Below are 26,983 nucleotides of genomic sequence, written 5' to 3'. Positions count from 1 at the left end.
CGCCAGATTGCTGACGGGGACACCCAAGTTTAATTTAAAGCCCTTTGCACTGTTTTTAAGGACATCCAAGGAGTCGGCCTGACCACCTGAAACATCAATTTCAATGGTATGTCCTCAGAAGGGCCCTCCTCTCCATGGGAACAAAAGTAGTGATCGTACCCCAGCCAAAAAAGCGAATTGGGGTGGTAGGAGTTTCATTACAGGTGCCGCTAGGGCCTGGAAAGAGCTTCCATTCCATCTTAGAAACTCAACCAAGCTACTCTCCTTTAGGAAAGGTCTGAAAACTTGTCTTTTCACAATATAGGCACCATACACCTCCGCAAACTGATAGGCAATGTTCAGCGCCAGGACACCCCAGGGTAACCGTTGCGCTTAAGAAATCAAATTAACATAACATATCTTGAAAACTACCAAGGATAGGTTCTTCTGGGATGAATTCCCAGTAAAGTGACAGGAAGGCTTTATATATGAACTTCTAAGGATAGAATTAGGACTGCTCACCAATCACTGGTTAGTCGCATAATATGTTTTCCCAGTACCAAGAATATGACTGGATCTATTGTGTGTCAGAGGCGGAAGAACCTAATACCTTGTCTACCCTGAAGAAGACGGAGGCATGGACCTCCACTCCCTTGCACTGCAGAAATGAAAGAACCTCTCAAAGATCAGACCACTCAGCCTCCTATGGTCACAAGAATATAAAGCTCCAGTGCTGCATCTTTCATGTGATGGCCCAGTGGCTCAGTGGGCACGAGGGCCTGTGCTGAAGCCCAGGTTGAAGATGATGTTTGAGCCTGCCTCCCACTGCCATCACTGCCCTGGTACTTTGGAGGCTGCCCATGAAGTTTGGAAACTCAGAATGACCAGAAAACGGAATTTAACATCCAAAATAGTTGAGGATTAGAAAAGTTCTTACTTCTGGGTCGTCTCACCTATAGCTTTTTGATGTGAAAAGAGAAGCTGTAACATGACCGTGAGCAGAAGGGATCCAGGCTTGTAGAGGTTTTCGAGGACTTCTACATCTGTTATGCTAAGTTTAAAGGTAAAACTCTGGAGCACAATAAGACATCAAAGTCATCCCATTGGTGAAGCAGCCTCAATGGATATCTTTTGCAGGTCTGTGCCCCCTATCCTTTTGGCAACAAATTTCAGTGCATCAGTGGGACCCTGCATTCTTCATATCTGACTTTGTGGGACTCCCACCAGCCTTGCTAATCTAGAACATTCTGATTTCCATGCTTTCGTCTAAGTCAGAAGGCAATACAGCTGATTGGTGTGAACTGCTTGGCTATATCCTATCTGTGCTCTATGATGGTCACACTGAAAAGTTGCCTAGCTCCTGATCATGGACTCCTCTTGACTTACATTGGTGCCTCATGTTTTCTTAGCATATTTTGACATTCAACTTTTAAAAATTCATATGTAAGGTTCACTTAAACTAATTTTGACCGCTTTTTGTCTTTTTACTTGTTATTCAGTTCTTCCTTTTACTAAATTAGTTTGAGGGTTTTTTAGTTGGTTTATTGACTTTGATGTTGTTTTAGTGTTGTTTAAATAAGTTACACGCATTTCCATTAAGTAAACCCATGCTTTGTTCACTGGTACAAGGGATAAATCACGGTTTTCTCATTTAAAATGAATTTACCCAATAAGACCCTAATTTATTAACTTTATCTGAGTATATACCTTGCTATCACCCCAGTTAATAATAACGGATCCCCCAGTGGGTTTATAAGCCATGTAGCACAGGAAAGCATTGTTGACATAAAATGAGTCCCTTAACCTGTAACTCTGCTCCTGCTCTTTGAAAGGTACCATTCAGAACATTTTGAAATTTGCATCACAGTGCGCAGTATAATAAATACCTGGAATCTGTGTGCACACGTATTTTTAGGCAAGGCAAGTCTGACAAGTGTGTAGGCATATTTAGCCCCATCCCATCTTCTTGCACTAGCACTGACAGTTGACTATTTTGGACTATCTGGATGGCCAAATAGCTGTGCAAACTGCCTAGTCAATCCACAATCAACTAAATCAAATTTGGGAATGTTTGCACAAAATATGTAAGTCTCAGCCACGCGATTACTTAGCAAACCTGTCAAGCCACTGTGCCATTCTTTATATCTGGAGGCTTGAAATCCTAGGAGCACTGGAGGGCAATGAATCATACCTAGGTCCTTGTCGCCTTTAGCAGCTACCCCTTAAAACTCATGTTTGTTAGTAATATTGGGGTTGGAGATCAGAAATAACATTCAAGATCACCAAGCACATACCTTATTTGGGTCACTTATTCTGGAATGGTTAAGCTGGTGAAAATGCAATGTTCATGTATCAGTGATAGACAGGAAAATAGCCATAATGGACTGAGGATCTGGAGGTTGGATATGGAGAGTATTGATGGACCAGTGAGTAAAGCAGAGAGATGTTTTGTAGTAAATGGCTGGTCTTTAGTTGGTTCTATTACAGGGAAGGTCTTTCTTCAGGATGTTGGACACAGTGAGATGGCTTTTTGTACCATAGAGGCCTCATTTTGGTTTAGCCGAGTTTCCCTAATGAAGATCAGGTCAAGGATATAGTCTGATGTCATGTCATAGATGTTCAGACAGTTCTTGTTCATTGATCTTGCATTAAAGGGATACAAGAGAGGAGGTGAGATGGGATTTGAGGTACGAGGAAATACAGTGAGAGAGAAGTTTGGGGAAAGGACCAGGAGGAGACACGTGGAAAGCATTTGTCCATTCCATTACAGCCACTCCTTTCCCTTGTCAGCTGCAAGTGTTTGCAATGTGTACATTGTGATTCATAAGGGCCGTTAGAATACTGGAATGTCAAGAGCTCCATTGAAGACAATGGAGTAGCATTGTCTTATAATGGTTGGTAGAAGCCCGGAGCTCCAACATTCCAATGTTTTTCTTCATGTTTCTCCCTGTTTAATTTAGAACATTCTACCCTTAGTGGGTGTAATGTTCTTTTAGCCTTATAGCTCTTCTTCCTCGGGCTATACCGGTTGTTAAAGGCCCTCTCCTTGCTATAGTCCTTTACCTGTGGCTCGGACCTATAACTCGAGTTCAGGGCCTTTAGCAACCGGTATAGCCCTCAGTAGTTGGCTATAAGATTATATTACAAATTATAATGCACTTTTGGATTCAAAGTAGTTTTGAGCATCAGGCATATGAACCTTTCTGTGATGGATGAAATGTATATGTTTTTTCTTATAATTAACAAATGCAATAAAAAGGTAGGGTGAGCTGTTTTTGCTCAGTGTTAAGTGACTTGCATTACAGGATTCACTTCTGACTGACAGCGGAATTAATACCAAACAACTTAATACAACAGATAAATCCAGTACTCTTGTAGAGACCGCTATTGTGCTCATTGTGGGAATCTGTCCATTTTTACCTGACTGTATTACAGATTGGTCAGTATGAGTTGTGACTTTTAGCCAGGCTCACCATAAACTATTTATTTATTTGTGTATTTCTTTACTTATTTTTATTTTTGTGAACCATGCCCCTCGGGGAGTCAGAAAATTGTACAAATAGGCACAGCACAGGTTACAGCGGTTATAACAGAGATGTTATATTAAACATGAAATAAGATCATTAATTAGTATGTCACTGAAGTCTGGGATGATTTGCATCGTATATAGAGTCAGTTGGGAAAACATACTCTCATGGGGTGAATTTGACATTAGAGTTCAAGATAATTTACATTGATACATGTGATATGCGGCAAGAGTGGTAGAAGGGATTTTTACCAGCTGAATGTAAACTAGGAGTAGAGAGTCAGAAGGATTAGAGGTGAAGGTAAGAGCCCTTCTGTGAGCAAGGGTTCAGTCATCTGAAATGTGGACATGCCACGCCTGGGTCTGTTAAGATTTGGGAGGGTGCAACTATCTGCAATAGTGCGGGAGAGAGAGAAATCTACTTAGAGGAATGTTGAGCGCAGGGTAGGGCATTGTCCGCCATGTTATAAATGTATTTTTGGTACTGGGCCATATGGTCACAAAGACTGGTGCAATACAAGACTGTTGCTGAGTGTGTTGCACACCAGGGCTATCAGGCTAGGAGTAATTTCATATCTTGTATTCTTATTGGCTGAGGTCACGACCACAATATCTTGAATGGGACAACCTAAGAAGATAATCCATTACATTCAGTACCACTTTCCTTAACACTCACCAGGCTGCTTCGCAAAAGGAGGTGTAAATCTGCAAAATCAACCCACCAGCAGGGCTTAGTTCAAAAGCTTGCAATGAGGTGGAAATTGTAACAGAAGAGAGTGTTTGAATTGCAGATTAGCTTTCTCTGTATGAAAAATGTGTCTTTCCTGAGGAAGATGTTAATATGCAAGCCGCCTTGATTATATCCCTGGAAGCACCTTGCAGATAATCATTGCAAGTGATAATCCGCATCGGTCTAATTCCATTGGTTCAGTTCCAATCATTAATCACAGACTACAAATATACTAACAAAACAGTTGATTTTCAAAAGCTAGTTCAACTGCTGGTGCATTTAAAGCAATGCATTAAAAGGAGACCCTGAAAATTACTGAACACTACTTTCTTCAGAGCAGAGGAACCATGGAGATCTTGTTAGGGCCGGGCAAGCTTGCAAATTCAGAAGAGGATCTGAGCCAGAGTCGAGCCGCTGTTCAAGCTTGGTCTGACATACTGCAAAACTAGTCACACTGTTCAAAAATATATCACAAAAAGGATGCAAATGAGGAAATGTAAAACCATGACAAATCTTTCAAATTCAAAGGGTTTATTTTTTGATAACTGTGATTTCAATTTACTACTTTAGATAATAGTCATTGAATTGTGTTTATTAAAAGTGATAACTTTAAAAAAAAAAAAAAACCTTGTCCAGAATGCCAACAAACAAATCAGCAAGTGACATTTCAAGTGTTTTTCCCAGCTCTGGAGAAGTTAACAGACCATGCCTCACACAGAGCTCATGCTTCAGCATGCAGCGGTTAACTAAACGCACTAGGTAACCAACTTTATTAACCGCACCCAGTCACATCCAACCAATTACATAATACTTGTAATGAGTCCATCGAGGACCACTAGAGGCCTCATATATACAAACACAAAACCTGACATCTCCCCCTTTGTTAAATAAAAAGCACGAACACATATATACAGAAATACTGATCATAACTCCTCGATAAGTCATCACGGTGCTCGCACCAATCTCCCAGATCTAGTTGTACGAAGTAGAGGAGGGTCGCCTTCATCTGGCATCCCTGGTGAAGAGTCAGATGCTTGACTAGGGCCCTCGGGTGGACTTGCCTCACTCATGAGGTCTGGAGCTGACGAACATCGAGGCAAATGCTGGAAGAGCGATGAGTCTCTGGTTATGGACTTTCACATGCGTGGGAATGAGAAGTGGAATGGTAGGCACAGAAGGCTGGGCGAAAGCTGACTTGAGGTTGATTCCTTCCAGTGCAGCACGTTGTCCCACCCTTTTCAATGTACGAATGCATTGTTCAACAACTCCATTTGCCTGTGGCCAGACAGGTGTACTTTTCTGATGTTCAAACTATTAAAAAAGTCCTTGACCTCTCTACTATTGAAAGGTGGGCATTTGTCAGTTTTGAGAATGGAAGGAACTCCACAAGCTGAAGAAATCTCATCCAGCCTCTCTATGGCTTTGTCAAGTGTGGTTGATGACAAGTCTTCCACTAGAGGAAAACGTGAGTACTCATTGACAACTATCCTGAGATGATGTCTAATATTTAGGGGTCCGGAGAAGTCAACCGCAATTTTCTCCCATGTTTGTTTAGGAAGATTGGACATATTCAGCACGTCCTGAGTTGTTTTAGGAGAGAGATAGTTGTACAGATGACAAGCTTTTTAGTTCCCTTTCATCTCATTCATCAAGGTGCGGGCCCACACCCGATCCCTAAGGGCTCTTTTAGTGGCCGGATTGCCACAATGTCCTTCGTGTGCCAGTTCAATAACTTGTTGCCTCAGATGACACCCTCCTGTGTAACATAAAGTTCTTCCTCAACATTCTTGAATTTTATGTACTCAATGTCATTAGAAAGAGGTTGAGCCGCTTTCCTCCATGACTGCGTCACAATGATTTCTTTCAGTTTGAGCATGACTCTTTCAGTATTAGTAGCTGCCAGGATCTGTTCAATAGAAAAAGCTGCAGGTGCGCTTGATATCACTTTGAAATTGATGTAGGCCCCAGCCTCTTTGGACGTTGTACTGTGACGTGGAAGTAGCACTTGCGAAAAGTAGTCTGGGTGGTTTTGATTCTTCCCCGGCCTGTGCACAACAGTGTAATCATACTCCTGCAGACGCAACCCCCACCTCTCGATGTGAGGTGGCATTTTGGCATTCGGATTGCCGAAAATGGCGAGCAACGTCTGATGATCGGTGACAAAGGTGAAATGCATTTCATACAGACACACTTGGAAGTGTTCACTCACCCATATTTCAGTTAAGATTTCTTTCTATGGTTGAGAATGACCACGTTCGGTCTGAGATAGACATTGGCTAGCATCGGCCTCCATGTGTCTCTGAGCATCGGGCTGTCCATTGTGGTGGGCAAAGATCACACACAACCCCACCGAGCTTGCATCTACCACAATTTCTGTATGCAATTTAGGATCAAAGTAAGCCATTTCAGATGCATTTTAAATTGCATGCTTTAAACTTCATTCACATTTAGATGACCATTCAAATGAAACATCTTGCTTTGTTAGCTTTTTTAGAGGGGCTCTCACAGAAGCAAAATCACAAATGTACCTGGAGCAGTTGCTGGCAATGCCTTGGAAAGATTGCAGCATGGTCACAACTTCTATGGGGCAAGTAGACAACAATGCTTGTACCTTTTCGAGGTCAGGAGTCATTCCCTTTTCAGAGAAAATATGCCTCACACTTCTCTGCATTTAATGTGAGACCTGCATCAGCAAGCAGACGGCATACTAGTGTGAGTGCTTTATCATGTTCTCTTTGTGTAGCCCCCAAACACCAATATATCAATTGTCCTTTTTTAACTCCACCACAATGAGTGAAACCCACAGCATCAGACCAGTAGAACGCTTGATTATGTCATGCTTTAACAGTGTCTCTAGTTCTTTCTCAATAGCTTCCTGTAAGTGAAAAGCAATTCAACAGTGTCGCTGTGCAACAGGGAGAATGTCTTCATAAATGTGAAGCTGTACCTTCATTGTCTTAAGTATCCCAAATCCATGAAATATTATTGAGTATTGACTCACTATTTCCGAATAAGCATTCAAGTTGTAGTTAATAGTCTCATGTCAGTCTCATGTCAGCAGCAATATCAAAGCTTAATAAGCATGCACCCGACAACGTACCTTGGAGGACATTAATTGGCACTTACACTGTTGTTTTCTTGTGCTGCATGGTTGCTGCAAAGGATCCTTGACTCCGCAAAGGCACAGAGGCCATACAGGTGTACACCATGGTTCTCAATGGTGTTAGACCTAGTACCGGAGACAGTTTGTTATAGTTTTCTGCTGGCATGATCGATGTTTATCAATTCACCGCAGTCTATAATAAGTTATAGGGCAACTATTCACCTTGAGCGTGATTTTAGGACAATGTCCAAATGACCTTCGTTGCTTTGTGTGGTAATTCTTTTTCTATTTGTGTATTTCTTAGCAAGTGGCTAATCCTACATGCGCACATTGGTCTGTGACTGCCACCATCATCGCACACTGTCACTCGATGATTACGTTAACGAACCTTTGGAAGAAGAATTTGAGAACAATTGGCCTTGATTCATTTCCATTTGCCTCAGTCAAGGTTGCCGTTTCGCCTTGTTTGTGTGGCTAAGCTGCTTCTGGAACTTTCTGGTGTCCATCTTCTAATATCTCTGTGATGCACTTAGTCTCTCTTTCGCTTTACAAACCACTATGAAATGGTTTTCTTTCCTGCAGCCTTTGCATATCTGTCTGATGGCAGTACATTTACATTCATGTGGAAAGAAGAACCCACAAAGAGAACACACTTACTTTTTCTTTGGAGACATCACTCTCTGGGCCTTTGCCTTGTGTTTCTGCTTACTTTTCATATTCAATGCTGATTCATTTTGGGTTGTTCCTGCTTCCATATCAGCAGCCTGTCGATCAGCACATTCCTTAACTGTTGCAGCCATGAGATTTTTCTCCAAACAGAGAGTTTCCTGGAGCATTAGAATGAGTCGCAGAGATAACAATCAATGACTCTAAGATGCATGGCTTCTTCATCATTAAATTCACAAAACTTGCAGTGCTATATGAGCATATCAATTTCTTTTAACAGACTCATCCATTGTCTCATCAGGCTGCTTGCTTAAAGGTTTATCTCTCAGAGTCGAAATTCGGCATTGGTATTGAACTTGGCTTCCAACGTCTTCTTGATTTGACGGTACAATACTTTATCAATTTGTGATATTTTCTTTATCACTCCTTTTCCTTTGACACCTGCCAGGTATTTTAAGTATTTGATGATCTTTTTGTCATCTGCTTCTTCTATAGCATCTATATAGTCATCGAACGTTTCTATCCAGGCAGTCCATCTGATGCCAATATTCTGCTTTTTGGCAGTATCAAATGGAGGTAGTGGTTTCAGGAACATAGCGTCTTATATTGTGTACTGTTTCCTACTTACGTGAAAGTACATGCTGTTCAAACAGCATTTGGCCTTCAGAGTCTCTTGGCTCGATGGTGTCTCTGCAAGCATCAGCCTGCTCACTAGTGCTGAGGTCAACATGCCCAAGCTGAGGGCGGCGATCGACATCTTCCTTCTTCACGGTGAGTAAGGATTTTGTTTCTTGCACATGCTCTTCACCACTCTTGACTTTATGCATTATGCCTGGCTGTCGCTGCCTTTAGCACTTCTGCTTTGTATCAATGCTGGCTCTGTATTATATTGTGGTGCAATATCTCTTCTTTTGGCCTTACCAGTCGACTTCGGGCAGGTTGATTGTGTTCCTCCGTAGGGCTTTCACCTTCTTTGAGGGCCTCCCAAAAGCTGGAGATGCACTTTGACTCCACATACGCCAACTGTAGGTAGCCTTTTGGAGCATACGTGGCACACACAAGCAGTTTGTTAAACCACAGCAAACTCTCTGGCGGATCACTCTCGATTCTTCAGGTTGCAGGTGTTGCATCCTCCACAGTCCGGAAGCAGGTAACGGATCATGCCACACACACATCTCTGGTTTGCACATCTTTATTCTTCAGCATGCAACCGTTAACAGAACACACTGCATCACTAACTTTACTAACCACACCCAGCCAATTGCATAATACTTGTAAGGAGTTCGTCAAGGACCACTAGGGGCCTCATATGTAGAAACACAAGACACGACAACATTCGCTACATAAACTTTCAATATCTTCATAATACAATTCTGGAGTAACATTATAGCCAATCACAAAATATATTAGTGAGTGTACCCACACAAATCACAGGATAGGTCAATCGGACACCAAATAGAACCATTTTGTAGATGCCGGTGAGGCTAACCAAGTAGGATTCATTCACAAAATGCGAAAAAGTACAAAAGAGAAAACATTTTTGGAACTTAATTGCAGGTCTCTCTATAGTAAACAGCATGGATTAAAACTGCCTGTGTGTTGGTCTCTGCATTACTAAGTTTGAGGAATCACTCAAGATGCAGAGAACAGTATCCCTGCGCAGCAACATGAAACTGAAGTAATTCACAAGTAAACATACTTTTCGGATTGGATTGTTTGCTCATACGTTTTCCCACATGAATATGTGATCTAGATGTCTTTTCATAGAATGGTGTTTTTTTTGTGTTTCTAAATGTGCATTGTGGAGGGGAGAAATAGAGCTAGACCAGGGATACAGACATATCTCTAATTTCGGGTGGTTATAGGACCAAGGGCTGAGCAAGAGTCTTTGGCATCTGTCAGGCTTGTTTCATGGCTTGCACACATCTAGCTCTCCTAAACGTGCAAACCTGCCTAACATTTAATCTAGTAAACAAATGGTTTTTTTTTGTCTTGGCCATTTTGCAACAAGATGAGTGTTTACCTTGGCCTGCAAATGCAATTTGCTTTGAATTTTAACTTAAAGTTATGAGATTGATTCACAAATGTTTGTTTGCAGTAAGTATGAATGCCTTCAGGAAAAAAACTGTAATTTACACGTCTTGATGTGATGCGCAAAACAGAAATGTCTAAACTATATATGCACAATTTTCAGAGTACAGTAAATCTGATTCATGAGTGGGGCATAAGCAAGTGAGAGTTCCAAGGATTATGTCAAACCATGAAAAAGGGGAAAGTCTTAGAACTAGTTAGACACCTAATTAGGGGTGGCCGGTAGGTAACGGGTGTGGAGGTAGGGAGGGGGTTTGGAAAAAAACAAAATATATTTTTTTTGCTTATCTTTTCACGGCCGCCATCTCTCCTCCGTCGTCGCTTCTCTTCCTGGCAAGTCACAGAAGTAGGAAGCACGCAGGAGCCCCCTTGCACATAATGCAAAGTGTGTGAATTGTTCCAGAAGAGCAAACTTTGGGCGCATTCACAGAACTTTTAAAATGCGCTTGCACCAATTTTAGTATCTTACTCGTAAATGGCACAGGAGGAGTGAAATGCACCAATCAATCAGATATTCGCAAGATGCATATAGGATGTTGCTATTCGTGGGGAGGTTATTTTTGTTTTTTTTTAAAACAGTGAAACAAATAAACACAACCTTCCTTCATTTCTTGACCTTGCATATGAGCAGGTTATGTACTTCAAAGTTACGCATGGGTAGGTTTCCAAAAATAATCATGTCAGTTAACTTTGTGGATGCATTTAGTGTGACTTTTTACGTAATTCTTAAGTTATACACGCCTGTATTGGGATCAATGGAAAGGTTTGTGAAGTTCATAAAAAAGTAACTTATTTGAGTAGGTGTAACTTACTCATATTGGTTCCTCTAAACAATCTGCATGTTACAGTATGTTTAGTAGTACTACAATACTACAAACTTCTATTAGCTAACCCAGACGTCTTCAAACCTTTGTCGGCTGAGCCCCCCCATCTAAACCTTTTTACACGTCGTGCCCACCCCACCACCACCACCTGACAAAAAAGTTCTGGAAGCTGGTACTCATCATTGTTGGCCATTCCCTCCTGCAGAGCCCAGGTCGTAGAGGGCAAATAATATTAAATAAAGTGTGAGTGTTTAGTAAACTGAAGTTTTGTAGTGCTTGTGCCTATTATAAAGTTCAAATGAAAAGTCTCCAAGAAAAACCTAGCACAAAAAAATACATTGGTGCTTTATTTTTCACATAAAACACAAAATTTAGGATAGATTGGTAAAAACACTCCCAAAACACAGGAGACAGTCAATGTGTGAATGGAATCTTACTTCTGCCATCCTTAGGTTGTACTCCACTTCCAGTCTTGAGCAGTACCTGGATCGGGAGTGCTCAAATTTTTTTAAATATATTTTTTGCAGTTTTATATAGCACGAACAAGACCTTAAGGTATTGGAGCGCTTTACAGGAGCATCTTTTACAATACACTAGCACACATTCATTTTTTGTAAGTACAGGGAGTTTAAGTGATTTGCCCCAAATCACAGGATGTCGAGCAGACACCAAGAATTGAATCTGGTTACCCCATCTACACAGTCATCAGCTTTGGCTTTTGCGTTACATTCTTGCCCCTAGACAAGATATCAGAAAAAAGGGGTTCGGCAGCATCAAGAGGCAATTTGTTAGCATAGTTGGCTTATAAAGAAGATCGCCTTCCAAAAATTCAGAAGTAGCTGCAAAAGAAAGCATTTAAATTTGGCCTACGAAAAAAGTGAGGACAGATGGTAGGCATACTTCACAATGTTTGTTATGTTAGGCTTGTGGACTCAGCTCTAGGGATTGGAACATGTTAAACAAGCACCAGCGACTTTAATCAAGGTCAAATTTATTTTTCAAAGTCACTGGTAAATCAAGTGATTTTGAGCCAGATCACATGATATTGAGCCGATGCCAGGACTCAAACCCGGGTTTCAAGAAACCAAAGACAGCACCTATGGCGTTCATGCCAAATCCGCTCCTCCTTGAAACATCCAACATTCCCACTAGTAGTGGGACCAAGCGAAAGGAGCGAGGCTTTAAAAAAATAAAACAAAAAGCTCTTCACTCTTACCTGCCAGAGAATGGAATCTTCAGGAAGGATACAACCGTTGTATATTCCTTGCAATGAAATGCAGTAACTGCGAGGGTACAAACCAGGATAACTTTGAGGGGGAAGGGTTCAAGAGCGAGGCGAACGGCAGCAACCCAATGTTAAATTGAGCAACCATGAGGCAAAAGGCAACAGTGAAGAAGTGCGGTATCATCAGCAAAGTTGAAGTATTTTGCAGCTTTAAGTATACAAAATTTGCGGGACTCCCTGGCATCTTTCCTGCTGTCCTATTCATTGGAGGAACATCAGTGCTGACGTCAAAGCATCGCTCTGCTGCAGGAACTACATGCTAATTTGGCAGTTCTGAAAGACTATTCCAATCAGAAAGCCCTAACTCGAGATGGGGTATGAAAAACAGGCAGCAAACGTACTTCCGACATGGGAAGCAACCAGGGGCGCAACTAGACCCGAACTTCAGAGAGGGGCTAAGACTCCCAGCCAGGGCTGGCCCTAACACTGGTTGTGCACGGTGCAACAGTTCTTTTGTGCTCCCCCTCTCCCATTTCCTCCTTTTCCATGAATTCCCTCACTACCACTCACCAACAATGCACCTCGTCTCTCTATAGCCCCTTTCTGACCAACATTTCACGTTTTTATAGGGCTACCCGCAGTTTACCAACACTCAGTTCTGTGATCTCCATGGTACACGTTCTGTGTAGCAGGCCCATTAGCCCTCTGCGCTGTGTGGGTGACAGGAGTGCCCATGTGAGTGCACGGTGAGCTATGCAACAGTGTGAGAGGAGGGTGAGAGGAGTGACTGCAGGGTGAGTGAGGTAACTATGTGAATTGGGGTGCGGATGTAAGTGCAGAGTAGGACAAATGAATGTATGGTTAGTGATGGGCTTGTTTGAGTAAGATTGCTGAGTGAGCAGTGAAGGGGGGCAGGTGAGTGAAGTGTCACATGAGCAGGGTGAGTTGTGTGCTTGTGTGACTGCAGGGTGAGGTACAGGGTGAACAGCGCAAGAGCATTGTGAGTGCAGAGTGATCAATGTGAGTGTACAGTGAGCAGTATGCTCATGTGATCCCAGGGTAAGTGGATGGAGGACAGATTGAGTTTATGGCGAGTGGCATAAGTGCAGTGTGGTCACTGTGTGCAGGGTGAGCGGGTGGTGTGAGTGTATGGTGATCAGTTTGAGTACATTGGGATCCCTTTGAATGCAGGCTGAGTGTGACAGTGAAGGGCGAGAATGAGGAGTGAGTTGTCTGAATGCAGGGTGCATTCCCAGACACAGTTGAAGTTACTCATCATGTTATTTAGGGCTGTCAAAGGGTTTCAGATATAAGTTGAACTATTGCTTTTATGGCATTATACAGGGTCCAGGTATCGAGGGTGGAGGAAATAAATATTGTGCTCATCCTGCAACAAACTTCCAGTCTTGTCATTAGGGTTGCCAGATCATAATATTGATGTCCCAGACGGTACAAAAATAAGCAGTCCTCTAAAGCCTATCTTCAGCACTTATCTGTGCATACTTGGTACAGCAAAAATAAATGGAAAGCATTTTTAATTGTGTTCTAGGGCTGCCTGAATGATTCATGACTGATAATTAAAGGGAACACAGATTGAAAAGTCACATTACAAATGAATACATACTATTTTATTTATAACCCTCTTTAGTGTCAAGACAAGGCCTTTGCAGGCTCTTTAAACAGCACATGGCTGGCATTTTTCTTTTAGTAACCATACTTTATATTCCTTTTCATGAAATTCATTCTCACACTAAGGCAGTAAAAAGTAAAATCCAAATATAATGAATAGGCAGTGGGGGCCCGGGGGTACTGGAACCAGAAAACAAACAGCCTCTGTAACCAGTTTACAAAGGTATGTAAATATGCACATGGTCTTTAAAGACCTGTGAAAAACTCGGGCGTGCCGGAGATAAGACTCCAGACACTGCCCAGCCGAGCCCCCAGCAGCTGGAGCTGCAGCAGCAGCCTGGGCTGAGACTCACGACGCCTGTGGCTGAAGCCCTTTCAGCCTAATGGGCGTTGCACGCCTGGAAGCAACAATGGAAGGTGAAGTGGTGGGACAGAGTGGGCGCCCCACCTGAGGGGATGGTGCGCCCCCCAGGGGGGCGCGCCCCACAGTTTGAAGACCTATGGGCTAACCTATGTGTGGAACTCTACGCTTCCATGTCTCCTACCTTCCGGTGCAGAGATCTCTGCAAACATAGACCTACATTTCAATAATAAATGTGGGAGGAATACTGTTGGAAAATGGGAAATACTGTAGAAAAAGGAGGTGTTTATGGGGAGTAAGAAGAGGCTTGGAGAGGGATTAAGAGGGGTTTATGGAGAAACTTGCATCCACCCACAAAAGAGTAAGCTCATTTTTATTAACAATTTGCACTTCTAAAGTTACAAAATCCACAAAGGACCCAAACCAGTTGTAACTGTACTCTAGCTTAGAACTGGAGTAAGTTGAGAATCGCACATGGCCACCAATGGTACTTCAACATCCTCCCCTAGAAAATATTAGAAGCAGGGACTTAAATTAGAAACCTATAGGAAATCATGTTAAATTGAATTAATTTATTTTACTTTTTAAAAAGATATATGTATATATAGTATATAATGTAATACTAAAAATTGTATATGAATGCAAAAATACTTATTTTTTCCAAATTCTTTTAATAACACTTTTAATTGAAAAATAAATATAATTTAATTTAAGTAATCTTTATATTGATTTTTTTGTTAATGCAACACTATCACCTGCATTGAAAGTCACAGGCAAAATAAATTTGTGCAACACTCAATCATGTCAGAAATACCTCCTTTTTGAAGCAGTTCTGACTTCTACTGCCCTGCAGTTCTTGTGTGAGTCCTGTCCATAGGTGATTATTTATTTCTCTCTATACTGAAACCTCTCACACATTCCCGTCACATGTAGATGCTTCTTCGGGCATCCCTTGGTCTGGTACACTGGTCTCTCTCGTACACAGCTTGATTCCATCTCAGCCCTCCAAGCACACAGGCGTGCAATGTCTCTTTTGGCAATCACTAGGCCCAATTTCAGCAATGTCCTCTCTTCAAGCATGTATACCTTCTCATCCACTAGTAGGAGAAGAGCTATTTTAAGGGATTTGGTTTATGGAGTGCCCCAAACGGCTCCCAGCATGGCCCCAACTGTGTCCCAGAAGGATCGAAGAACTGTACAGTCCCACACCATATGGAAGAAATCTCCAACTGCCTCGCGGCAGTGATGACAGCGAGGGTCGGAAGCCCTAGGCATGCGCAACTAGCAGTTGTGGGTCAAGTGTATACAGTGCAGATATTTAAATTGTATCAGTCAAAATATCGCCATCACTAATGCTTTCCTTGGCCCCAGCAGGGTCAGCACCCATTCCTTGTTCTCCAGTGTGCCCAAATAGTTTTCCCACTGTTATCGCAGCTGCGTGAAGAAGTCAAGTGTGTGTAGCCTAGGGATTTAGAGAGTATAGATATTTGACTCCTGGGAGGAAGGGGGCCCATTGTCAACATTGCCTGAAGAGGATTATTTTGGTAGGTCTGTAAGTGTACCAAGGAAGAGCCTGAATGCATATCTGAGTTACAGCAATAGAATTGTGTACGTTCTAGAAAGAATTCTCCTTGGAGGTCTGTGTATGATTTGATATCCGGAAGTCTCACATCTGCCGCACACACAGATTGGTGACACCCAAGTTGTCCCAGCCTTGGAACCCCTCCAATGGTGCAAACTCCGGTAGAAGAGTGTCAAGCCACAGGGACATTTTCAGTGTCAGATCCCACCCACCACCCCTTGTCCCTCAGTGCTGCCCCCAAACTCTCATTGTTGCTTTTGTCAATGGGAAATCTACATGGACAGACACCCACATGTAGGCAAATTATTTTTTTTAAATAATTTAATTTAAATGAACCCTATACATTATTTTCTAATTTTAAAATAAATATAATATTATATTTTAGGTGTGTATTTATGTTTAAATCTTTAAGAAATAGTTCTATTCATATTTTATTTGTTTAAATACATAAAATAAAAATTCAAAATTAGGTTCATTGTGCTGTAGCATTTTGAAAGTTTTATTAAACATTTAAATACGTTCATTGTGCTGTCGCATTTTGAAAGTTTTATTAAACATTTAAATACATATATAAAATTAGTTTATTTTAATATGTAACATAAAAATATTTGTGCATTTTTATTTTATTTAATAAACATTTTACATTTTACCTGCACTTTATCATAGGGTGCTCTCAGGGGGTGACTGTAAGGTTATAAGCTCCCAAGCTGAGAAGAGGTGTGGCCTCTTTCTTCAAAGGCTGTCTGATGAGAAGGCTCACTTGTATTATTATTCCAATGTTATGTTATATGAATTTGAATAGTGCACAAAACACATGGAAGGGTATCCTGGTGCTGAAGCTAAGTAGATTGTTAACCAAGGGGACCAACAAAGGTTTGTCAAAAGATCTGAAATTGTGAGACATTAAGCGAGATCTTCTTGTGGAAGAGATGTGGCACAGCGGCCAGAGTGCCTGACTCCGGACCACAGGTTCACGGTTCGATCCCTGGCGCCGGCAGCAGGTTAGCCCAGCACCGTGTGACTCTGAGCAATATCTCGCTTAATCTTCCCAACGGACCCCAGCGCCGGGACACCTCTCCAGAGGTAGCTGTGCGCTTTACAAATGCTGGTATTTCATTTCATTTCTCTTGGGAGAGCAATGTCGACAAACACATTTGTCAAGGCTTTGAAGACAAGAGGACAGATTTATCAATATTTCACGCAACGCAGCATGACACCTTGCTGTGCTGCGTGAAAGGGAGAGGGCAGGAATGAGCAGGATTGTTGGTGGATGCGTGGTAACGCCCATGCTCCACCCATGTACATCCTCCCTAGCGACTTGCGTTCCCTTGCGTTACTCGAGGTTTTGAAAGAGAATAGTGTGTGTCTTGAGAAGAGACTGAACCAGAAAGAGATTTCAGAAGGTGCTGTCATTACAGAATGTGGTTTCAAGAAGGTCAGAAAGAGACTGCACAGTGAAAGTGGAGGTGTTTCCAAAAACACCAAACTACTTGGGGGGACCACAGCACAAGAGGTTTGGGGATAGATGAAAGGTCAAGTTGATTGGCAAGAATTGGTGATTGGAGGCAGTTGTCAGGAGAACAGATGTTTTATGTAAGTAAAATGTTACCCACGTGATGTGTCCCACCGTGTTAGCTATGGTCACTAAAATGTGACACTAACCTGTGCCAACAGTTAAATAGACAAAATAAAGTTTTTTAATACTATCTGTTTAGCCATCTATCCATCTGTGAAGCAGAAAAAGCATCTAACATGCATGAGGCAAGCAAGCACCACACATACCAACAATCATTGTTACCAACTATCATTGTTTAATGTGGGCTACTCTTGCGTCTCATGTACATTTTAAAATTATATTTTGTTAGGCAATAAATAATAAACTTATTAATACATTTCTAAAAAAAATAAAAAATGTTTTCATAGCTGTCAGTGTTCAAAATAGAGGTGAAGCCTTTGAAATGTCTTTGCAATGTGAATTTTAAAAGCGGAGACCTCTTTTGGGCTACATTTGTGTCACTGTGGCAGGCTGTAGTCACGTCTGTGGGTGCCTTCACCTCGTTTTGTTCCATGCTGACCTGTTCCCTCGAGGACTAGACAATTTTGCGCATTGGACAAGTGACATTATGAAACTGCTCCCAATTAAGATTTATTTTTTCCAACCGTGGCTCATGTGACCCTGGGCTTATCAAGTAGACGTCGCTGCGGAAATTTCAAGGTAGGGTTGCCACACAAAAAAATAAGAGCAGCCCCTTCAGCGCAGTCCCAAAGAGATTGTGACCTCGAAGGAAGTACAAATATTCACACACACAATAGATAAGCAATGTGCGAAGGACAGTAGAAAAGGGCATCGCGGGTCTACGGTTTTAGTGTCCTATGAATGACTCCAATGGAGCCAGGGTAGGTTTGCCGCAGAGATAAGCATCTGGAAGGTACTGTGCGTGGGGAAAGGACAGAACTGCGCATGCTATACGGGCCAACGTTTCCAGCAGGTTCCAGCCCATTAATATCCTTTTATCACGAGGGTTTCCCACAACAGACAGCATTGCCGTCACAAACCCTGCCTTTTTCTGTGCTTTTGAATACAGAGCGGAACATTTTGCCGCTCCCAGAAACTGCACGTGCGCATAGATTTGCTTGTTTCTTTTTTTCAGCACACGTTTTGTGTAAACTGGGGGTGGGGGGTATTCATTCTCTATACTCTGCCTTGTCTGCTCAGGTGCGTTTATATGCTCTATCTCTTCCTACAGGAAATGGAGAAAGGACTACCGTGTTTCTCAGAGCCATGGGGTACAATGGGAATGCTCCTCAAAGAGCACACACAGCCCACAGCACTCAGGTGCCAGGACACAGTGGACACTGAGACAAGGTCAGTTAAGAAAGGATTTGAATCTTACTGGTATGTTAGCTGCTTACTTAATTTGCCTCTTCTTCAGGTCCAAAACATCCTTATGTAAAACTTAATTTCTGTATTTGTTTATTTTTCTGTGGATGGGTGGGGGGATTTTTTTGTGTTTTATCCTGGCCAATTTGGGTATAATAAAAGCACGCTGCGAATTTAGTGGGTTTTATCATCTGTCAATTGAACAACAGCAGTTAAACGGGTTCTATTGTTCTGTGCACAATTTAACATGTGGTATTTACCAAAGTGCTAGCCACTCTGCAATTATCATTACGCTGTATTTTTCAGTGGCAATTGCTTGTTTGATTTGTTATTAACTTTGGTGCTGGTTGATGAATGTTCACGAAATACATCGGGCTCTTTACGCTTCCTGCTTGGTATCTTCATTTCAAAATGTGTTATGATCAGCCATTTGGGGGTATCTAAAAATAGAGACTGTCAATTTTATATTCGAATTATAGCTTTTTGCTGCAACAAAAAAGATCAACAGAATCACATCAAACAAAGCAAGTGGGAAAGGTAAACAGAATATGTTCTATTTCGTTTTAGTAGAGATCCATTTAGTTTTTTTTTATATATCTTTGTGTTTAAAAAGAAAAAGGACCGTGAAAGGTTTATTTTATGGCCATATGGAAGTCTGAGGTCCAGAGTGGTTGGAGACCCACAGTTTATAAACTGATTTAAATTCTAAAAAACAATCTAATTGTAAAAGATAGCTGGTTTTCCATTCATTCCTGCAGGACTCTAATGGTTTGAGAATAGTTCGAGAACTGCCTCTATCTGATTGGCTGTCACAGATTGAAAACATTGCTCCAGGCCATGCACGAGGCAAACCATTTTCTAAACATTGTAGAACTTGTCTCATGGAATAAAATCACTAGCAATCAGGTGGAGGCCGGAAACCGTGCCCTGCACCCAGAGTCTCCTGACAGATAAAAGGTCACACACAGCTGGTTCTGAGGTCACAGAAGCCAGAGGACATGTCCTGCACCCCAGTGGCGTATCATTAACCCCTGCTGCCCCCAAGGTGCGGGGGGCACCCAAGTTTCGGGGGGGGCCGCTCAACAGAGTACAGTTGGACCAAAGTGGTCAGTGGTGGGTCGGGGGGGCACTTATGGGACTTTGGGGGGGGGGGCTCAAGTTTCGTTACACTACTGTTGCCCTCATAGTCTGCTGTCAAGCAACGTGCACAGTGGGATCTGGGGGACTTGGTTTGGCCTAGAACATGGCTGGATTCTGGGGCACAGTGGAGCAGCTACTCTTTCATTGTTATAATGGACACTTGTTTCAAACCTGTGCTTTTTAGCCTTCAAACATTGCCATTGGATTGGGCATGTTGCTCTAATTAGTTCAATGGAACCAAAGCACGTTCATAACAAACAGAATACACATTTTTCACTAGAAAACACAGTACCTGAAAAAGTGTCCATGATGACATGGAGTGCAATGGCCATCCTTGGGCAGGGGGGCTTGGAACATAGTGTAGTTAGAGCCATTGGCGTGAGCTAAGTGCCCATCGCACATGGTAGGTTCTGGAGGCAAGGTGGGTAGTTAGTTACACTTTGTGGTAGGATGTTATGGGGCCACGGGCTTGCACAGCACATCAGTGGATACGCCTTGAAATGCTGCACACAGCCGAATGCCTTGTAGATTGGATCTTTTCTTTGATTTAGAGCAAACCACAAAATGGCAAAAGCCTAAAAATCACTGAAAATAAATGAACGGAAATTATGGTTGTTTAGTCAAAAGAGAAAAACTGGTTGTTATGAAAAAGTTACTTTGAGGTTACTCTAAAAACCTTTAGTTGAAGAAGTCTTATGCACTGATATTTGCCTGTTGTGGGAACAACACAACCAAAATCCATTTCCCCGTCCCCATAAAAAGGTGAACTTTGAGTCAGAATGGGAATTGGCACACTAGAGCAGTGTGTCAATTTGGACCTCTTAATTGGAAAGTATACCCTAGCTAGGGAAGGAAATTTATATTTATGTTTTGCTGACCTTAGCAGCGCTTTTGATTTGGTAGATCATTTAATTTTATGGCCATTATTGTTAGATATGGGTGCGCCAAAGGAGATAATTTATTTTCTAGCGAGATTATACGAACACCTGTCAAGTAAGGTGCGGTATGGCCTTTTAGGCGAATGCACCCCTTCTTTTAAGGTTAAAAGAGGCATCCGACAGGGCTGCGTCCTGGCTCCATTGCTTTTTTCTTTCTTTATCAACGAAGCAGACGCAGCCCTGAAACTGTTTGAGTCGGATGCCCCCAGGGTTGACGGTATGCCCGTCCCAATTCTTTTATATCCGGACGACGCGGTCTTACTCTCTTGCACTCCCATTGGTTTACAACGCCTTATGGATAATTTTACCGCTTTTATTGCTAAAAGAAAACTTTTAATTAACAAATCATCGAAAACTTTTGAAATGGCTTGTGGCAGGAACCCCATTACATCTAGTACTTATTACATTGAAGGCTCCAAGTTCCAGACAGGTAAAACTTTCAGTTACCTAGGCATCACGTTTGCAGGAAATCGGTCTTGGGTTCAGGAACAGGACAATGCCTGTTCTAAGATGCTGAGAAATATTAATGGCATTTTTAGATTTGCTGCCAAACTAGGTAACCGACGCATCAGAGATATGTTTACGAGATACGATGCGTCACCGCAGCTCTATATGGGGCAGGTGTTTGGGGCCACTGCCAAGGTAATAAATTACAACAAATTGAAAATTCATTTTTAAAGCGCCTACTGTGTGCCCCTTTATCTGCCTCTACTGAACTCATCCATAGGGAGGTGGGCATTAAATATATTTCAGATCTGGCCTTAATACGCCCTCTCCTACTATGGAAATCTATATGGTCAAAAGAGGAGACTATGTTTACGCAATCCATAATACGGGATTGCCTTGGTTTGGAAAATTGTCTAAAAATACTCTGGCTCAATTATAATATCCATTGGTTTAAATTTTTATTTAACTGTGATATCCGATTGGATCCTGAGTGCTCAGCTTCTGTTGCTAGAACTGAGATAAAAACAGTTATGATGGCTAACAAAATAGATGCTAGATCCCACACCATCAAGACCCAACCAACCTTCATATTTTATTTACAAATGGATCTTAAACAGGGTTTCCAAAGTTATTTATCAGTCGTGACTACAGCATCACACCGTTTCGTTTTGACACGTCTAAGACTGGGTACTATACGCCATCTTGTTAATTTCCCAGTCACGAAACAGAGTTCTACTCACCCATGTCCATGTGACGGAGTCTCCTACCAAAGTTGTTGCCACATGCTACTTTTTTGTACCTTTTATACTCATCTTAGAAAATTCTATTTAAAACCTTTCTTTCTATATTATAACACCAGATCTTTTTAAAAATGCCATGGAGTTGCTTTTTAGATTGGATGATCCGCAATTGTGTTTTTATTTAGCCACATTTCTTATGAAAGCTATTAATACTAGGAAATCTTTGATCATTGATAATTGACTGTATGCTCCTTTTATTCTGCACTTGCACTTTGAATTAGGCTTGTTTATATCCAAGCAAAATGCTATGGAAACTTTGTGACTTATGCATTTGCACTTTAGCATTTGATATATCTTGTTTATGAATTTTGATATTTTATTCCTTCAATCCCACTGTTTTTACATTTTATTTTGTTTTCTTTTATCTAGATTGTTTATTGAATGTATCTGCTTATATGGTTGATCTATTTGACCGAATAAAAGCTTTAAACTGACTGAGTCGTTACTCAACTAGCTGAATTCTAAAGGTCAGGCATCGCTTAACTAGTCAGCCATTTTAAGATCACAGCTATAGAACGTTTATTGAAGTGTTTTTTCCTTCATTCTGGAGTGGAGTGATCATAGGTTTGGAGTTACTGGTTGTTGCAATAATATGATTACTTACTTGATAAATTACTTCACCCTTCGTTCCCAAAGAACTGAACATGTCACTGATACTGTGGCTAATTTTGGTGACCCTTCACTCGTGTGGGTTTGAAAACAAAATGTGGGTTTTATTACACAATAAACTGTTTCGATTATTATTTTTGTCAGTTTACGTTTTGAAAACGGAGTATGCAGTATGCAAAAAAGACAAGTTCCCTAGGGAGATTCTTTGCCACCATGAAATGTTACCAGTTCCTCTGATGTGCCTGATGGAATGCCTAAATATTAATCTAGAAGTGGCCATAAAATTGGCCCAAATCACCACTGACAATAACTTGAGGGTGCCATACAGAGTAATAGGAATCTCCTGTTGCAGTAGAAAGCTGGTGTCGTTGAAGATTGTCCGGGCGGGGATTGGGAGAAGGGGTCGTGGAGACGACGGACAAAAAATAAAAAATAACCTACCTGCAGTCAGCTGCATCATGCTCTTCTTCCCCAGTCCACTGCAGGCACAGAGGCACAGGCTCCCAGACTCCCCTGCGGCCAATCCTGATGTGAGCACCCTGAATTTGTGCTCCCAGTGAGACAGAGAATGGGAGCTTGTGCCTGCTGTCTCCAACCCTACAATGCAGGTCAGGTTGGAGACAGCTTTAGTGCGCATGTCGGTTTGGCCATCCTCAGACAGCTGGCCAAACCTACATATGCACTGATACCCATACATAGCACTCCCCCTCCAGTGACGGTCATTCCCCCTAGACCTTCCCTCAAAGACTCTGCCGGGAAAGGAAAAATAAAACAATAAGAAATCGTGTTTATTATCATTTAGTTTTTTCTTTCCTGGCATTTTGATGCAGCTGGAGGAGGGAGCCATACTGTTCAATGTGGTCCTTTTGACTAGCAGATCATTGGAACACAAGAACAGTGTATTTTGCCTGTGTCCAGTCTGTATTCCACCTTGCCCCTTATTTCTAGGATTGTGAATGTTAGAATAGCTAATTGAATTGAGAACCTGCTGAAGAAATCTTGTTCACATGGATATATATCAAACCTGAATTCCAGCAAAAAAATAGGCATTGTGCCATTCTAGTTTCACAGGTGTTAAAACCGCTTAACGCTATGAAGGAAGGTGACTTTTATAATTCTGTAATTCATAAATTTCATTGTGATGGAAACTCATGATTGTGCACTGCTGATATGGTGCCCGAAACACTGACGTAGCCTTATTCTTGTTTGAGAGATGGTTTCCTTGTTTCACAAAACGCAAATAAAACTAATCAAGAACACCCTTGACGCAGTTGCCAGTTGTCTGTCTGATTATGAATCAAGCCCAAGCATTATTCACATTGGTTCTTACAGTGCATTTGCAATTACTTTTACCACAAGCCCAGCACTTTTGATGCACCCAAGGGCAGACATGGAAAGAGTGCGTGTCGCTCAGCTAACAATCAGAGTTCACATAAAGAGTGCACAAAATTAGTTATGCCCAGCTTACCCCTAGTTCCAGGGTGACATTGAGGCCTATTGACACTTTCAATAATAGTTGTTACCAATTTTCAATTCAGAAATATTTTCTTCACTTCAGAAGTGTGATGTATAAGTTCTTCACACAGCTCAATCACAGGCCTTTTCCTCTCTCTTTTTCTCGCTCTTATTGAATGTTCAACAGTGTCCCTAGCTGGATTAAAATAATGACTTACCCCTGGCAAAGCAAGATATCTAGGTATGAGAGGAAGGTGGTTGAACGGCTTGTAGAGATGTGAGCTGGACCCATAGTTGCAGGCCCGGTCTTCTCCAAGACAGTGTTGGCATGCAGCCATGAGTGCAAACAAATAATGTACACTGGAGCCAGAATGGTTACTGTACGTGGGCTATGTGTTACTGGCTGTGCAGCCCATGCCTTCTGCTATTATTGAGTGGCCAATGTCACAGGTAGGCTAAACCAAAGCGTCCATGGTGATAAGTCAATCGTAAAGACCACCCCTCCACATGGTGCTGCCTTTCAGATGTCACAGGGCCAGAAACACTACATTCCTTCTCAACCATTGCTAAACAAATAATTCAATCATAAGGGTGAGTATGCAAACATGGGGGATAGTTCTTAGTCTGTACAGTCTCTTAGCCGGAGGGATGGTGCAGGGTTGTTTCTTTGGTGATAACTCATGCTGTCACCCCCCCCCCTTCCGGGATCGGGATAGTTGGGGGCAGATGGTCTGTGATAGGCTGTCCCTGGCTCTCCCTGGGGAGAGTAGACAAGGGACTGCTGCTCCCCTCTTGAGGCCCTTTTTCAGAGCTTCTTACTGGCTGTGTCCTGGCAGAGGGTTCAGTCATGGTGTTTTTGTCTGAGCTCCGGCTTTCTGGATCGTTCATCTCCTTTGCAGGTCTCAAGAGGCCATGCTTGAAGAACAAGATGTTCCTGGTGCCTTCTTCTTCATGGCGCTGAGTGGTGATCATGGTGTCCTGCTGCCGGATCACAACCCACATGTGTTCAGATGGGAGTCAAAACTTGCTCTGGGGTTACCGGTCCATGATGAACACTTGATCTCCTGGGGAAAGGTCTGGCACTTGAGCCCCACCCCGGCAGACACTTGCCTGATTGTTGGTTGCCATCCTTCTTTACAGTGTTTGGTGGTCATCAATGAGATGAGTCCTCCACTGCGGATGATGGGGGATGGTGTCTGCTACCACCTGACTCACGTGTAGAGTCCTGGGGCGTGTCCTGTGGTCAAACTGTGGGGTCTGGTGGTATTCTCATAAAAAGGCATATATACTATAGCCCATTCAAAGGGTTGCTGGTTGACATGGGCTATCAACACTACTTTGTTGAGCATTCACATGAACTGCTCAGCCTCCTTGTTGGCTTGGGGCCACTGTGGTGTTACCTTCTTGTGTCTAATATTCCAGGACTGTAGATAAGTTGCAAATTCTTGACCCTGGAAGGGTAGGTCATTGTCTATCCTGATTTCCTTCAACAACCAGTGCATGGCCATAATTTTCTATAGTTGAGGCAGGATTCACTGACTGTCTGAGAATTCACAATTTCCACCTCTGGAAATTTGGTATAGTCATTGATTAAGACAAGGCTATACGGGATGGCAGCCAAAATTGAGGCTTACACGTATCCATGGTCGTTGAGGGCCACGCTTGGTAAGCACAGATGCCAGTGAGTCCAGTAGTCCTGTGACTTGAAACCTTTAGCACAATCGTAACAGGGTCTCTACCATCTCATCCCTAAGTGGAACCTCACCTTACTCCTAAGGCGGTTCTTTGTCTTCACCACCCCTTGATGTCCGGTGCGGGCAAGTTGTACCACTTGCTCTAAGAGACTGGATGGTATGACAAATCCGATCCTCGCAGTAGGCATCCTTCCATATCGGTCACTAGCGCTCTTAACACACCTGGTGGAGTGAGTCCAATATCCTTTTGGTCTCTGGTGTTCTGAGCATCCATATTCTTTTAGAGTGTCCCATATCCTCAACCACACTACTGCCAAAGCTAGCTGCAGGTACTCATCACTCTAAGGCACTCTGTGGATCGTGTCGAGCGACAGGAGAAAGGGTCGAGACCAATCCACAACATATCTGATGTATCTTTCAGTGTCTTCCGCATCAGCTGCCTCGTCCCGCGTTTTGTGGTATTGCTGCTGAGTAGCATACCTTGACCTCGTCTTAGGAGGGGGGGCCCCGTGTACCCCCCTCATTTACCTGTCCCACCCGGGGGCTCCATTCAAAACAAGCATTGGAGTCCACCCTTGTGTTTTTTTATTTTTGCAGCAAACACATGAATCTTTGCGATTTCATTGCAAAAATGTAAAAGAAAAATGCTCTCTTGCCCAGGTGGTGTCTCTCTGGTACCCCTAAGCCAAGGCTACAGGGTTAGGGTATTCGTACCCTACCCCCTTTTCTTTTTTTCAATTTTTTTTGTACTCAGCTGAAGCAGAGTCCCAAGATGACTTCCCAAACTTCCTGGTTGAAGTGTTGGCAGCCAATCAGAGCTCTGCAGATCTCTGCTTGTCATTATTTGCGAATTAGCCGTGATCTTGGATAATACAAATTAGAATTTTCTTAAATTGCTCAACAACGAATTTACACCAAATAACTGAAAGCGTTAACTGCAAACCAAAAGCTACCTTTCTGCTAAATTCGGGTCTATGGTAATTAAAATGGGAAACCCCCTTTTTTTTTTACCCCCCACCCCCTTGTTCGGATTGCCCAAAACTTTCCATGCAGAACAAGATTTACAGGGGCACTTTTTTGGGGAAAATTTCATGAAGATTTGTCAAACTGCGCCAAAGATATAGGCAAGTCAAAAAATGCATTTCCTTTGTAAACTAAGTCCTAACTATAACTGCCTAATGGCAACTGTCAAAAGGATATATATATATATACCTTCACTTTCTCCTCAAGGAGCCTTTACCGCACAAGGTAGTCCTGGCGCTAGGGGACGGAGCCCCCCTCGAAAAATCCAACACATACTTCC

At 42.3% G+C, this 26,983-nt stretch overlaps 1 protein-coding gene across 2 annotated transcripts in view; it reads left to right on the top strand.

Moving 5' to 3' along the window:
* The window catches only part of FAM13C (family with sequence similarity 13 member C), an 841,555-nt gene that overhangs the window by 327,386 nt on the left and 487,186 nt on the right, over positions 1 to 26,983 (top strand). For both annotated transcript variants that reach the window (XM_085604789.1, XM_085604792.1), the window contains one exon: positions 18,464 to 18,582. In XM_085604789.1, the coding sequence (XP_085460915.1) occupies positions 18,464 to 18,582 (119 nt within the window). The remainder of the gene's footprint in view (positions 1 to 18,463; positions 18,583 to 26,983) is intronic.

Source organism: Triturus cristatus, chromosome 1_2 (genome assembly GCF_964204655.1).
Source record: "Triturus cristatus chromosome 1_2, aTriCri1.1, whole genome shotgun sequence".
Classification (NCBI taxonomy): domain Eukaryota; kingdom Metazoa; phylum Chordata; class Amphibia; order Caudata; family Salamandridae; genus Triturus; species Triturus cristatus.
Note: the sequence above shows the minus strand (reverse complement) of the source record. Positions and strands in the feature narration are given on the sequence as shown.